Source organism: Fukomys damarensis, unplaced genomic scaffold, assembly GCF_012274545.1.
Source record: "Fukomys damarensis isolate Sample0158 unplaced genomic scaffold, DMR_v1.0_HiC HiC_scaffold_20, whole genome shotgun sequence".
Lineage (NCBI taxonomy): Eukaryota > Metazoa > Chordata > Mammalia > Rodentia > Bathyergidae > Fukomys > Fukomys damarensis.
Window position 1 is genome coordinate 41,265,504 of NW_022900932.1, and position 15,721 is coordinate 41,281,224.

Sequence of the window (15,721 nt, forward strand, 5' to 3'; positions counted from 1 at the left end):
GGCAGAGTATTTACTCTTACTAAGGACTAAGACACTTTGCCAGAAAAATCCACATGAACAGACTTTTTTTTTTCCTTACTAGTCAGCAGTTTCACATGAGGGCTGACAATCTACAAAGGGAGATCATGGCAGGCAAAAGGAACACGTGTAAATCCCTAATCATGGAATATTCCAGAAACCAAAGGGCAATGGAGACATGGAAGGGAGAGTAGTAGAGAGAAATTCAGAGAGATAGCCTGAGAATCATAAGTTAAAAATACTGCATTAATAAAGTGAGGAGTATTGCTAGGGTATTACATCAGCTGTTCCATAGGCTGGGCCTGTGTAGGCAGCAATCCAGCTTGCTTACTTAATCTTATTGTAGAAAATTATTCTCTGGGAATGTCATTTTCTTCAGTTTCTTAATTAATGAAATCTGTATGTGACTTGGACCAGCAGTCCTCAGTTCAGAATGACTTCCTTAAGATGCTCTTTGAGGAACTCGTTAGGCCTCCATTCATATCTGTTAAAGTAGAATCTTTAGTAGTGTTCAAAAAATGTTTGTGTAAATGATGAATTAATGGAAAGCCTACAGCAGGGCCTAGATGTGGATGATAGTACTTTTTAAATTCTTTCCATTCATATAAAGCTAAAAATTGTTTATAATGCTTACTTAAAAGGTAGAAACAGGGCTGAGGGTGTGTAGCACAGGAGTAAAATGTTTTCCTAATGTGCATAAAGCCCTGGATTTAATTCCCAACACTAGGGGGTTGGGAAAGGCTAGGCATGAAGGAGATGAATAATAAACATCTTGATAGAAATTTGTACTAGAGGTTATTTCTTTAAACTCTTGGGCCAGGAGTGGTGGCACATACAGAACCTATAATCCCAGCACTTGGGAGGCTGAAGCAGGAGGATCCCTACAAGTTTGAGCCCAGGATGGGCTATGTAGTGAGTTCAAAGCCAACCTGAACTGCATAGCGAGACCCTGTCTCAAAAAAACTAAGAAAAAAAAGTGTAAACTCTTTATTGAACTTTTTAATGACACTGTGCCTCCCCTTCTGCTCTTTCCCACCCTCATACTGGGGATTGAAACCGGTAACTTGCATGGGATGCCAGCGAGCACTGAGCTACATCCGTAGCCTTTTAAAATTTTATTTTTGAGACAGAGTCAGGTCAGATTTAAATTACTGAACTAAGAGTGTTTAAATTTTAAAAGGAGGAGGGAGCTGGTTGTAGAGAGGGGAGAAAACAAAAGGTCTGTTAGATTTCAGATCCAGTCTGAAAGGGAACATTACTGACCTATTGAGCAGTTAGACACAGCTTGTTCAAAAAAATTGAGCAGTTAATTTCAGGCAGTTGATATATGAGATTTTAAATAAGCCATGTTTAAGTGATGGGGTCTGTTATATTCATTGTGGTTCATGTTAGCCTTTTTTCATTTTTTAAAATGGTAACCTTTATTTTTTAGCAATGATAGCACTGATGGAGAGCCAGAGGAAAAGAGACGGAAAATAACAAATGTTGTTATTAATCAGACTGCAAATGATTCCAAAGTCTTGATTGATAATGTTCCAGACAGCTGTTCCTTAACCGAAGAGGTACTATTAAAACACCTTAAAGCATTCATTGAAATTGTTTATAATTTTCTCAAACTACTGTTTCATAGAGAGTATTGAATAACATGTCAGGTGAGAGAAATTTTATTAATAGAAATCTTCATTAGTCAGGACCTTATTTATTGAAAAAAGTTAAAATCTGTTTACTATTAGTAAACCTACAAATAAATATTTTCTATTGCTTTGTTAGCACAAAATAGACCTTTTGAACTAGTAGCAATTATATCTTTCTTATGTAGACAAATGAATGGCCTTTGGAAAGCTTTTGTGAAGAACTTTGCAATGACCTTTTTAATCCTTCCTGGGAGGTAAGGAATCTTTATTACAGTTTCTTTCAACTGTATTTTTTGTACTAATGAAGGAAACAACATCAAGAACCATATACTTTGTTAGTGTCCATACTCTGTACCCTGTCTTTCTCAGGACTCAGGGTACATCATATCATTGAATTTCTAAGTAGAGAACTTTAGACTGAATTTTCATCCTTATATCCTTTATATCATGTCTGAGTTGAATTGTTCATTTCTTTTCATTCTTATGGCTATAATCTCATGGCTTGCATTTCTCTCCCAGGCAGTAAAAATCGTTTCCATTCCTTTGTAAAAATGAACAATTTTGATTGATTCAGAGCAGTAGTTTCAGGGACTGGATATAGCTCATTGGTAGAGTGTGTGCTTAGCATGTGCAAAGCCCTGGATTTAATCCCTATCACCAGAAGTTGAAGGGAGTAACAGTAGTTTTTTACCTTCACAAATACTTCTTCAAACAAGATCTTGAATAGATCCCATTATGTAAGAGATATGAAAGTGAAGCCTCTAGTTGAATTTATGGGTGGTAGTCTCAAAACATTTTGCCTCCCTTTTGTTGGTCCTGGGCAGTTTAAAAAAATAAAACAAAAATGCTTTGGGGCTAAGGATATAGCTCAGTGGTAGAGCACAAACATGAGCCCCTGAGTTGGATTCCTTAGAACTGCCAAAAAGGAAAAAGATTTTTTAAAAACCCACTTTGGTTAAGTCTTCAGCAGCATATCTGTCCCAAGCCCCACCCCCTAACCTTATGGTGATAGAGATTGATTGATCCAGTGCCTCACATGTGCTGGGCAAGTGCTCTACAACTGAGCTATACCCTACCCTATATTTCTTGATATACTTTTGTTTAAAGTTATTTAAGGGCCAGGAATATAGCTCAGTGGCATAGCACCTGCCTGGCAAGCACGAGGCCCTGAGTTCAATTCCTGGTACTAAAAAAGAAAAAAAAAACCAGGAGAAGTCCCTTAAAGTTATTCAAGTCTTAGCTTAAGTAGGGTTTTGAATGAGTATTGTTGTTAGTGCCCCCAGGGCTACAGTGAAGTATTAATCATGAGACATTTTGTTTGAATTGTCTTTTGGCATTTAACCACTGGTAACTTTGAAGCTTATTTTGTTTTTGTTTTATGGTTCTAGGGGCCAGGGATTTAGCTCAGTGGTTCTCTCGCCTGCTTTGCAAGCTCAAGGTCCAGAGTTTGATCTCTGGTAGCAAAAAAAAAAAAAGAAGAAGAAAAGATGCCTGTTTTTGTGGTGCTTAGAATTGCCTCATGCATGCTAGGCAAGCACTCTTATCACTGAGCTACACACGTTTGTTTGATCCTTCTTTTGTTATTAGTTCTCACTGTATTGTCCAGGCTGGTCTCAAATTCATGTACTCAAGTAATCTTCCCACTTCAGTTCACATAGTAATTGGGACTGCAGGAAAATGCCACCATAAAATATTGGTTTTTGGGCATGGTATTTTCTTTCCCTTTGTATGGATATTGCAGAAATCCTGGTAGAGGATACAGGAGTGACATCCAGGTGGATTTATTTCTCAAAAGAATTTTAGAATAAGCTCTTTTCTTGTCTGACTTTTAAAATGTTCCACGTAAAAAAGTTGTGAAATAAGTATATGTCATTCTTCTTGGATAGTTGAAAAAACTTATTCTTTTAACGTACTACTTAAATTCTTAGAAATGTAATATCCCATTTTCTCATTGAAAAAAATTACACTTGTTTTTTTTAAACATTTAACCTGTGACATTTTCCATTTGGTTCATTTTAGGTTCGACACGGTGCAGGCACTGGACTTAGGGAAATTCTTAAAGCTCATGGAAAAAGTGGTGGTAAAATGGGAGACAGCACTTTAGAAGAGGTAAGTGCATTAAAGCTACGATTATTGTCACATTGGGATTGTTGGCTTTTTTTTTCTAATAGAGGAAAGAAATAAGAGTATGTCCCATGAAGTAGAAGAGTGAGATAAATATGAAGAAGTAAAAAAAGTAAGAACTATAGGAAGAAATAGATCTCGAGATAGAGGAAAAATGAGTGCAAGGGAAAGATAAATTTGGAAACATTGAGTGGAAAAACATGTAGAAGAAATTATTTGAGTAAGATAAAATGAATTGGAAAGTAGAAAGAGGTAAGTAAGGGGCTAGTGGAGAAGTCAGTGAGCAACATGATTGGTGTATCAAGAGAAGCAGGTAATAGGATAGATAGTAGATATGTGACAAGTATACTTGATACCAGAGTTACCATAAGTAGTTAGTGTGTGTCATGGAGTCTAATAGAATCCATGAATTTAAGAATTTAGTGAAAAGAAAAAGAAAAGAATTGGATGTTACATCTGAATCATGTTAATTACCAAAGAGGATATGGTCAATTTTAAAGATGTATTAAAGAATTTTAAAGATTGGACATATTCTACATTTTAGTTATTGTTTATTCAGCTAAAGTAGTCTATCCCATTATCTTTTTAAAATTTTTATACTCATGACATCCTCATCAGACCCCAAGTACAAAATGTGATCTTTGTTATTAAAAATAATTATGTTTTAATAGATGATCCAGCAGCATCAAGAGTGGTTGGAAGACTTAGTTATTAGACTCCTTTGTGTTTTTGCATTGGACAGATTTGGAGACTTTGTTTCTGATGAAGTGAGTGTAACCCAAGTGAAAATTTTCCCAATCAAATAGATTCTATAAAATAAATATTTTGCAAATGTGACTTTTCTTTCTCATCCGTAGGTCGTAGCACCAGTTCGAGAAACTTGTGCTCAAACATTAGGTGTGGTTTTAAAACACATGAATGAAACTGGAGTTCATAAGACTGTGGATGTTTTGCTAAAATTACTTACACAAGAACAGTGGGAAGTTAGACATGGTGGTCTCCTGGGAATAAAATACGCTTTGGCAGTTCGTCAGGTAATATTTCAGGTTTTGAAGCTTATATGGAAGGTTTTTTGATTTTTGTTTTGTCTTAGTTTAATTCTTTTGTTGTATAAAATGGCCCTAAATTCTTAGTGTTGCACATAAACCAGTCAGTCCTTCAAGGGTTGCATTTTGAGACATGTCATAGAGATAGGTGGAACTCTTAAGAATTTAAGTGCAAAATAAAAAAGGATTTAAGTATGAATCAAGGTGGTTAGTGTTTGCTTCTTTAAAATTAAGCATTATTTTTCCTGTATAATCCATTGCTACAACTGTTTATTTCATAATTTGGTTTGTTTTAATTCATTTAAATTTTGAATATATACTCTGAGGTCCATAAGCCTCTGTTCCAAGTTGAGTAGGATCCACATAGCAGAAATAAACATGAAACTCAGGAAACTTAAAGTAAGTGTAAAAGTAAACAGCCTATAGAGTCACATACTAGTCTTATCACCTATTAGTATTTTCTTTTATTTTTGACAAGCCTTACAAAAAGAATATACAGATTCAAGGAAACAAGTTCTGAAAAGTTAGATACCTTTTGCAAAGTTACAAAAGTAGTGAATTTTAGAGCTGAAACATTGATGATGCTGCTTTTCATGTTATGGCTAGGAATTGATCCGCAGTAGTTTATTTCACTTATGATATATCTGAAGTCTCTTACTGAACTAATAGTGCTATATAATCTGTGTACATATGTAACACTGTTTTTGTGGGAAAAATTGGTTCAGAATTACAATGTAAAATGTTTAAAACATCCCCTTTCCCCTACTTCCCAGTTGTTCTTTAGTGACAGAATTAGGAACTTTCATGAGCAGTTGCTTTTACCTTGGGAATAATGGTGCCAACAGACTTTATGTTTTGAGAGAAAAGAAGTAAAAGTAAAAAGGGAGAGTATAAATGAAGTGCCAAAGAGAAACCAGGACTTAATGTTTTTTTAACAGTTTAATTTCCCTGGATACTTCCCAGATTGGGCCAGCATTATCAGGGCCTTAGAGATTGGACTATTTCACTTGCCATTATGACAACTTGATGCTTTGGAAGAGCTTTTCCTCTCTTTATGTGCTCACTACGTAATAGAACCTCCCTTCCTATCTCCAAAGGCAAGTTCACAGCCTTTTGAAGTTTTCTATGGTTGTCTTTTTTTTTTTTAATTGCCAGGAACAGAACATTCCCTTATGATTTCTTCTCACAGACTCAAGCTCCCTCTTGCTTTTCCTGGCCCCTGTAATCCCCTCTCGTCACTTAAAACTCAAAAACAAATCTTCTTTTCTTTTTTTTTTTTTGAGACAGGATCTCTCTGTGTAGCTCAGGCTGGCTTTGAACTTGCAGCGATCCTACTGCCTCAGCCTCTTGAGTGCTGGGATTACAGGCATGTGCCACCACACCCAACTGCATAAACTTGTTTTCTGTGTTACATTGTATAGCCTGTGTAGAGAAAGCAATATTACATGCAGATGCATACTATTACTGGCAGTAGTTTTTAAAAAGGTGTCCCTATTTCATAGCAAGACCAATTTTTACTGAGATTCCTAATGTATGGACCACTGGAAAAGCCTTAGGGGTTGACTATATTGGGGAAATAAAAACCAAGATTATATTAAAATAGTGAGAGGCAGGAGGTGATGGCATTTTTCCCTGTTATACCTCCTTGGTTGTCAGTGGTTTTGAATAAGAAATGGAAGCTGAGGTTTTAGCATGGGGCGCACGCGCAAGTGTGTGTGTGTGTTCACAGAGATAATTCATAGTTTCACCTAGGAAACATTACAGTATTTGAATCACATCCACTAATAAAGTACTTGGTGGTATTATAGTCTTTTTCAAGTGGGCTTGTGTAGGCTTCTTCTGATGTTTTTCTTTTCTGTTTCTGTGATTCTTTTAAAATACATAAATATTGGAATTTATGCTTTCATTGGGAACTTAAAATAAATTTTAAGTATAATAATTTTACTATAACAAGTTAATCTATTTTGGTGTACTTTTTACAGGATGTAATTAATACTTTATTACCTAAAGTTTTGACTAGAATAATTGAAGGACTCCAGGATCTTGATGATGATGTCAGAGCTGTTGCTGCAGCTTCATTAGTGCCTGTAGTAGAAAGCCTTGTCTATCTTCAGACACAAAAGGTAAATTAAATCTTTTTAGGTCTTCTTCCTGTGAGCATGTTTACATGTGAGATTTGGAATATTAAGAAAAATTTTGAGTACTTTTTTTTTTCTTCATCCTCAAATTTCTTGTGACAGACATTCCTCTGATGTACACAATTATTTTGTTTTGTTCTGTTTTTCTCTTACGATGCTTGGGATTAAACCACGGGCCTTCACATTGATCTATATCCCTAGTCCCTCGCCCCCTTTAATTGTTATTTTTGTCTTGAGATGGTCTAAGTCACTAAGTTTTCCAGGCTGGGCTGGAGCTTGCAGTCCTCCTTGTTTTAGCCTCACAAAGTGGTGGGAATATAGGTATGTGTCACCATGTCCAGCCTGATGTATGCAGTCTTGATTATATATTGTCTTTGGGAAGAGCAAATCTACTTCTTTTCGTGTACGTAATATATGGAAAACTTCCTTGAGTAGAAAGCAGCTATTTTAAAGAATTTCTGGATTGATTGGTTGGTTGGTTGGTGTTTTAAGACAGAGTCTTGCTGTGTATTTCAGGCTGGCCTTGAACTCACTGTGTAGCTCAGGCTGGCTTCAAACTTGCAATGATCCTCCTGCCTCAGCCTCCTGAATGCCAGAATTACAGTCATGCACCATCATGCCTGACAGTACTTTTTATTTTTAGAAATGAGATTTTTGCTTGTTTTTATTTTAGTTTTTGGCTTTTTAAATATAGTCTTATTTTTTGAAGTGGCTATTTTAACGATATAGCTGACATTCCATTTATTGACTCCAGAACACAAAGTTTAAAGTGCAGTCAGTTTTGTTTTATGTTACTTATTTATTTATGGTACCAGGGATCAAACTCAGGACCTTGCGCTTGCAAGGCAGGCAGTAGAACCATTGTGCTAAATTCCCAGCCCAGTTAGCATTATTTTATAAGCTCAAAAACTAAATTTAACTTTTAAGTGATACTTAATAACATTTACAGGAGCACTGAAATTGCTTTACAAAGAGGAGTATGCCTTATATCTCTATATAGTATTATTTTCAAAGTTGAATAGAGTGGAATATTAGCTGTTTTATTTTCTGACTTTCTTCTGCTTAGAATGAACCTAGTTAGGAAGGAAAGTGTCACAGTGAAATTAAATGGTACTAAAAAGAGGAATAGAGAATTGTTAATAGCATACATGTCCCCTCTTTAACTTGGTTTAAAACTCACACTGTTCAAGTTCATTGGAATTGTATATGTTGTTTGTTGACTTAGTAGTGACCTTTGAAATATAATTTGATAGAGATTGTGAATTTTTTGTGTAAAATTGGTATCTTTTCTTAAAAACTGATTTTATAGGTACCCTTCATTATAAATACGTTATGGGATGCTCTTCTGGAATTAGATGATCTAACAGCATCAACAAATAGTATTATGACTCTTCTTTCATCCTTGCTAACTTATCCTCAGGTCCAACAGTGCAGGTAATTATTTCTACTTAGTAGTATAAAGTAAAAAGCCTTTACATATATACCTTTCTGGTATAAGTAGTATAAGTGGGAAATGGCAAGACTACTGTCTTTAGGATTTTTTTCATTGTTGTTGTCATATAGCCTCTAGCACACTTGGGGCAAAACGGTTATTTTTGGTACTGAGAGTTTATCTTAGTGGTAGAGTACATGTGTAAAATGTATGTGGCCCTGGGCTCAATCCCCAGCAATAAAAATAATTTTTTTTTATTCTTGGGATACTTATGATTCATTATATGTGTATCTTAAAATATTTAACTTTAAAAACATCATTATGAAATAACAAATATTTCCCATTCCCTTTTATTTTATTTATTAGTATTATTATTTTGGGGAGTTTCAGACAGGATCTTGATATGTAGTTTAGGCTGGCCTTGAACTCAAGCAATCCTTTTGTCTCATCCTCCCAAGTGCTGGGATTACAGGCATGCACCAACATGCCCAGCTGTCATTCCCTTTTAATATTAAAAATAGGCCATTTTATATTTGAAAATAAGAAAATTCTTATAAGCACTTTTTTTATTTTTGAGACCCAGTCTCACTTTAAATCTTTAAAAATATTATTTATATACACATGAAATAAACATTAAATAAACAAGATAGAATAAACCATTTTAGTCATCCTTTTTTTCCTTATACTGGAAATGTAACTTGGGACCTTGTGCTTGCAAGGCAGGTGTGATGCCAGTGAGCTAAATCCCCAACTCTTAGTCGTCATTCTTTTAAAAAAAAATTACTATATATTTTTTCTGGCTTTGGCCCCAGAATATAAACTTTTAGTTTTATTTATTGACATTTAGTTAATAGATTATAATTGAATATCAGATTTATATTTCTCAGAACGCCCCTCTGTGAACTTTCTCTTTGTAATGTTCATTTTTTCAATTCTTGCTCTTGATTTTAGTAATTACTGATTAGAAAGGGAATACATAATAATGTAGAATAACATTCAAAGGCAGAGATTGGTTGAAGCCAGAAATACCACCAAAACCTTTAAGGGTTACTGGCTTGCCTATTTTTATATTTGACATGAAGTTCAATTAATGTGTTCCCTATCTCTTAAGACTGGCTCCTAAATATTATTTCTATTAGTAGTAGCCCTGAAGACACAGAAGAAAAATTACTGTGTAACTTTAAAAAAATTCGCAGATGAGAAATTTAATTACTGTTTTTTAGTCTACTGATGGTGTTCAGTGAATGTTCATATGATTATTAGTTAAAATGATTTCTGGGTGTATGAGTATCTCCAGTGAAAGCAACAGAAAATATGAAAATCATAGCAAATGGGACTGGGGGTTTGGCTCAGTGGTTCTGCCACTTGCCTCAAGACTAGCAAACCTGTGGCTGTGTCTCATATTCCTGAATAAAAATAATTGTAAGTGCAGTTAAATTGGAAATGTAATTGATAAAGGTAGTTTGTACCATTAGTACAGTCGAAAAATCTAATGTTAAATTTCTGCCTTTCTTTATGGCTGCATTTTCCCTGCCTATTAGTGATGTAATAACTTTTTGAATGAGACTGTTAAAAGAAGAAGGTTCATGTGAAAATAAGATCATCATTTATTCATCAGAAAGACACTTGATGTCAACATGAGAATAATATTTAGATATTGTATCTGCAGAATTTCAACAAAGAATGAGTAAGATTAATTTGTGTTTCCTTTATTAGTATTCAGCAGTCACTTACAGTTTTAGTTCCACGTGTTTGGCCTTTTTTGCATCATACTATATCATCAGTTCGAAGAGCAGCATTGGAAACTCTGTTTACGTTATTATCAACACAGGACCAGGTAAGAATTAATAATTATAGTAGCAGTCTTCAGAGGTCTATAAATTAATATTCTAAATAAGCCTGATCATAAGCTTACCCTTGCTACATATTCAATAATAAGAATGCTAGGCCTAGAAGAAGTGGTATGGTAACTATATAAACATATAAGTATAATCACCATGAGGGCAGAAATATTTTAATATTTTGTTCTAGGTTGTAGTCTTGGCACTAACACATAGGAGGTCCTCAGGAAATATTTGTTAATTGAATGATTAATAGTCCCTGTTAATAGTAAATCTGTTAGTCTTTGTTTGCTTTGAATGGCTGACAATTAATTAGGTGGTTGGCAGAAGCCATCCCAGGTTAGAGAGGCTATATTTGAATCTTTGAAGTACTGTATAGTTTTGTTGTTGTTGTTGTTTTCTTGATTTTTTTTTGGTACTGGAGATTGAACACAGGGCCTCACACATGCTAGCTGAATACCCTACCATATAGCTACATCCCCAGTCTTTGTTTTTTGAGCAGGGTTTTACTAAGTTTCCCAGGCTAGCTTCAAACTTGAAATCCTTTTGCCTTAGCCTGCAGAGTGGCTAGGATTATAGGCATGTGTCACTGGGCCCCAGCTGAAGTAGCTTTTAAGACTGGCCATAAAAAGAAAGAAAGAAAGAGACAGAGGCAGACTGGCCATAGACTCTTACAAACTCCTCAGAAAGATTATTTCATCTTAAGAGCATGCTATTTCCAAGAATAGAATACTTCAGGATTTATACATTGAAGTGCCTACTGTGATCATTCAGGTAATACCAGTGTGAATGGAGCCTGTGGTGAGCTGAGGCATCCTTGCCCTGTTTACAAAAGGCTTCCGTTTTAATATACCCTGTAGATTAAATGATATCTTAGGTGAAATAACCAGCAAGGAATCCATTTTTCTAACATGCTATATACATAGGTATTATAACTAATCATTTTTTTAAAAGCACCAGTTAATATTTTTAGAAAATAGGTTACTGCATGAATAAATGTTTCCTAGTTTTCACTAATTTGTTTCCATGTGAATTAGGACTGTTCCATGTAGATCTGCCTTAATTTGCAGTGTGATCTTGTGTTGAACTTACATGAATAAACATCTATAAATTTTGTGTTACCTTTTTGATTTTTGTCTAATCAGAATCTTTGCAGAGAAACTGTCAGGTCTGTTTTATAGTTCTCTATTGATCAGGCATGGGCTGATAATTACAATTGGCATGGGTTGTTCTTAATTTTCACTTAATTTTTTGCTGTAGTCTTGTGACTTTCGCCTAAATGTTTCTGATGCAAGTATTCTTAAATTTACATTATTAAAAACCTCTTAAAACTAGCAAATGTCATCTTGTCATGTGATTTTTTTATAGAGACTTTATTTTTAAGAGCAATTTTGGATTTATAGGAAAATTGAGAGGGACATAGAAAAGCTCCCATATGTTTCTTTATCCCTTCGACTACTCATATAATTTGTCTATTGGTAGTATCTTGTATTAGGGTGGTATATTTGTTAAAATTAATGAACTAGCATTGATACATAATTTTTAACTAAAGTCTGTGCTTTTCTCCTTATGTTGTAGATTATATGGGTATTGACAAATGTACAATAGTGATATATTCCACCCTTACACTATCATCAGAGTAGACTGTGTTCCACCTGTTCATCTCTCCATTCCATTTCCTGAATCCTTGGCAACCATTGTTTTTTTTGTTTTTTTTTTTAGTGTTACCTTTTCCAGAATATCATGTTAAATGGGTTGCTTATTTTCTTAATTGTTGAATTCAAGAGTTCTTTTTGTATTTTGGATACTTCTTCTAAGACCTTCTATTTCCTACAAAGCGTTAAAGGCACCCATAGGCTTTTTAACATTTGTAGCTTTTTGTTATTTAATAACATCAGCTCTGTTTTACATTATTAGAAAATACGATATTTAAAAAAGTGAATTTTCCAAGTAATTGAAACATACTTTTCTTGCCTTCAAAAATAGGTAACCTGGGCCAGGGATTTAGCTCAGTGGTTTTGCTGCCTGCCTCACAAGCACAAGTTCCTGAGTTCGATCCCCAGTGCAAAAAAAAAAAAAGTTAACCATTTAACATGTCAGATCATTATCTTAAAGTATGTTAAAAATAAGGCAACACTTTTTGGTTGTTTTGTTTTGTTTTGGTACTGAGGATTAAATTCAGGACCTTGTACTTGCAAGGCAGGTACAGCACCACCATGCTAAATCCCTGGCCCCTATGCAACACTTTTTAGAAATTTTTATTTATTTATTTATTTTTTGAGACAGGGTCTCACTCTAGTTCAGGTTGGCTGGCCTTGAACTCCCTGTGTAGCAAGGCTGGCCTTGAACTCCTGATAATCCTCCTGCCCCACCCTCCCCAGTGCTGGAATTACAGGTGTGCATCACCATGCCTGGCAAGTTAACAGTTTTTAATAAATCAGTTACCAATGTTGTTTGTACAGTGTTTGTAAAATTGTGTTTATTGTAGTATTTTGTGGGAAATTTGAAATATATAATGTTATTACTGTGAGTAATTGAGTGGTTCATTTTCAGTTGCTTTTTCCTAGTTTTTTTTTTCCTCTTAGTTGTCAATTGACATATCACTTGTTACTCTTATAATGTGGTGCCTATTCCCTTATTTTAAATTTTCTAGTCTAGACTCAAGGATTGGTCATATCTCCTTCATCTTTTGTTTTTTTGGTGGCACTAGTGATCGAACCCAGGGAGCTTTTTTTTTGGTTTTGTTTTTGTTTTGAGACAGGGTCTCACTATGTAGTTGAGATTGACCTGGAACTCACTGTGTAGTCCAGGCTGGTCTCGAACTCATAGCAATCCTCCTGCCTCAGTCTCCTGAGTGCTGGGATTACAGGTGTGTACCACCATGCCTGGCCCTAGGAAGCTTTGAGTTACATACATGTAACCCAGCCCTGTTTTTTTGTTTTTTTTAAGGAACTTTCAGAATAAACCACTTCTAATGTTTTATCTGTTACTGTATTCATCATAGATTATCTGAGAATTACTTATTGATTGATTTCTTAGCTATGCAGACTCTTATAATGCACTTCTATGATTCCTTCGTGCAATTTTGAAATTCAGAGTTTGTTATAAATTGGATTAATGTATAAAACTATTCCTTTGGTGGTAAATATTCTGAAGAGAGACTTTCCCACTTACCATGTCTATTCACATATACTGCTGCAAAATAATATATTTTATTCAAGTGCTGACTCCAACTCTGTTTGGGTTGCATTCACTCTTGGTATTCTAAAATTTGAAAAATTTCAAAGCAATCTGTTCCTAGGAAATTTGGATCAGAGATGATAGACATGTGGTAATGATAAAATCTACCCTCTCTTTAACTTGCCTTCCTTTTTCTGAGCAGCTTCCTTGCCTTTGATCCCATTTTAGCTAGTTAGCTGTGTGTGTGTGTGTGTGTGTGTGTGTGTGTGTGTGTGTGTGTGTGTTGCCAGGGACAAACCCAGGTCCTTTCACATGCTAGGACTGGTGCTGTGCCACAGAGCTACATGCACAGCCCACTTAGCAATCCCAAATGGTAGCAACCATAGCGGTCAACTAGAGCTTTTCATTACTGTTATTACGGCTTCAATGGTGTAATGAAAAGGTCCTTTAACTAAACAAAGGATTTGGGTTCTAACTTTGGTCTTACCATTTGTTAACTTTATGACCTTGTTCAAGTTATTCAACCCTCTTTGATTATATATCAAGTGAGATAATGTATATGCTTAGTTCCTCTGGCAACCAGCCCCAATCCTAAAGCTTTCTTGTGGCCCTTCAAGAGTCACTTCATCAACACAAACTCAAGGATAATTGAAAGGGGCTTATTTTAAATAACCCCTGGAAATTCCACAGATTTTAGAAGCTCTGTGCCAGCCAAAAATTGTGGGAAATTTAGCAGTACTGCAAACTACTCCTGTGACTATTTCCACTGACAACATGGATTTACTCATCAATATTTAAGTGCCTGGTATGCACTTGCAGTTTCCTATATAATATTAAGAGACAAGATCTCTGCTCTCCTGTAGTAAGACAGGAAACTGAAAAAGACACATAACTAGACAAGAATAACATAAGCAATTGGTAAAAGAAGTAGAAAGTGCTGTAGGATCTGGGTAATGAGATAGTTGATGGCCAGAGAAGGCATCCTGCTAGAAGTGATTTTTAAGATGAGACCTGATAGATACATGGAAATTAGGGGAAGAATAGGTTGAGTCAGAGGAAGGAACATTATATACAAGTTTGCAGGCAGGAGAGAGCAAGGTGAAAAAGGAGATGAAATGAAATTGATCTGATGGATGGCAATGAGTGAGGGAGGATTAGTGGCTGGAAGTTTTATCTTGGTTCTCAGGCACAGTGAAATGCCTAAAAATTTCATTCATTATGATCAATTTTCATTATTCTGAGTCTCAGGAATGCAAATTACAGAAGGAAACATCAGTCTGAATAAAGCAGCTAGGAAGAGACTACCAAACACTGTCACAGACTCACTCATTTCCCACATAATTATCACAAACACCTTCTCCCCATCTGATCCTAACCACAAAAAAGTTGGGGGTCTACAAAGTACATTTTAGCACTAACAAAAATTTAAGCAGTCTTTAAACATGAATTTATTATCACTTGGTATGTAGTGGTCTAGGTTATAGTTGACTGAAATTAAATAGCTGAGTAGAAACTTAACAACTACCAAAGCTATGCAGACTTTGCCTGAGACTTAGAGAGGAAACTTCTTTTCTGGGGGGGGGTGTTGAGACAGAGCCTTTGCTATACATATAGTTCATGTTGGTCTTGAACTCACTATAGCCCAGGCTGGCCTCAAACTCTGTAATCCTCCTGCCTCTGTATCCAAAGTGCTGGGTTTATGCACATGTGCTGGCTAGAGGGGAAATTTGAGTACCAGATTACTGATTAGTAATACTAAAACTCAGGTGACTCTTTAAAAAAAGTTGGGGTGAGGTAAATCCCAAAGGGAATAATTTCTAAAGGACTAAAAATACTACTTAGCTCATTGCACCCCCTTACCTCACCAATCCAATACAGTAAACCTATAAATACAAAGCAACAGTGTTAGGTCACCTACCCAAATCATTGCTACTGGAGGACAGATGCAAAGGTAATGAAAAAAACTGAGATAGTTTTGAAATTTGCAAGAGATAGAGTAACCCTGTGTTGACTCAGTCATCCTTTGTGACCTTTAAAATAATGCCAGTAGTAAGCTGAAAGACATAATAATTTTTACAGTTTTTTTGAGAGAGATCTTTTTATGATACCTTATTATTTTTTTTGAGATCTTATGTAGTCTTGGCTGGCCTCATTTGTAGCGAGGATTATAGTGTGCTAGGATTATAGGTGTGTATGCTACCATGCCTGGCTATATTGTATTGAAAGTTGTTCAAATAGACCAAATTTGGCTATAAATAGATAACTTTCCCAGTCTTACTGTAGTTTGTATTAAGTAGACTGTGTGCGA

General features: G+C 35.3%; 1 protein-coding gene across 1 annotated transcript in view; it reads left to right on the forward strand.

Moving 5' to 3' along the window:
* The window catches only part of Btaf1 (B-TFIID TATA-box binding protein associated factor 1), a 100,951-nt gene that overhangs the window by 39,115 nt on the left and 46,115 nt on the right, over positions 1-15,721 (forward strand). Inside the window, exons 7-14 of the mRNA XM_010632100.1 lie at positions 1,451-1,580; positions 1,838-1,906; positions 3,672-3,761; positions 4,448-4,543; positions 4,634-4,810; positions 6,805-6,945; positions 8,270-8,394; positions 10,109-10,229. Coding sequence (XP_010630402.1) covers positions 1,451-1,580; positions 1,838-1,906; positions 3,672-3,761; positions 4,448-4,543; positions 4,634-4,810; positions 6,805-6,945; positions 8,270-8,394; positions 10,109-10,229 — 949 coding nt within the window. The remainder of the gene's footprint in view (positions 1-1,450; positions 1,581-1,837; positions 1,907-3,671; positions 3,762-4,447; positions 4,544-4,633; positions 4,811-6,804; positions 6,946-8,269; positions 8,395-10,108; positions 10,230-15,721) is intronic.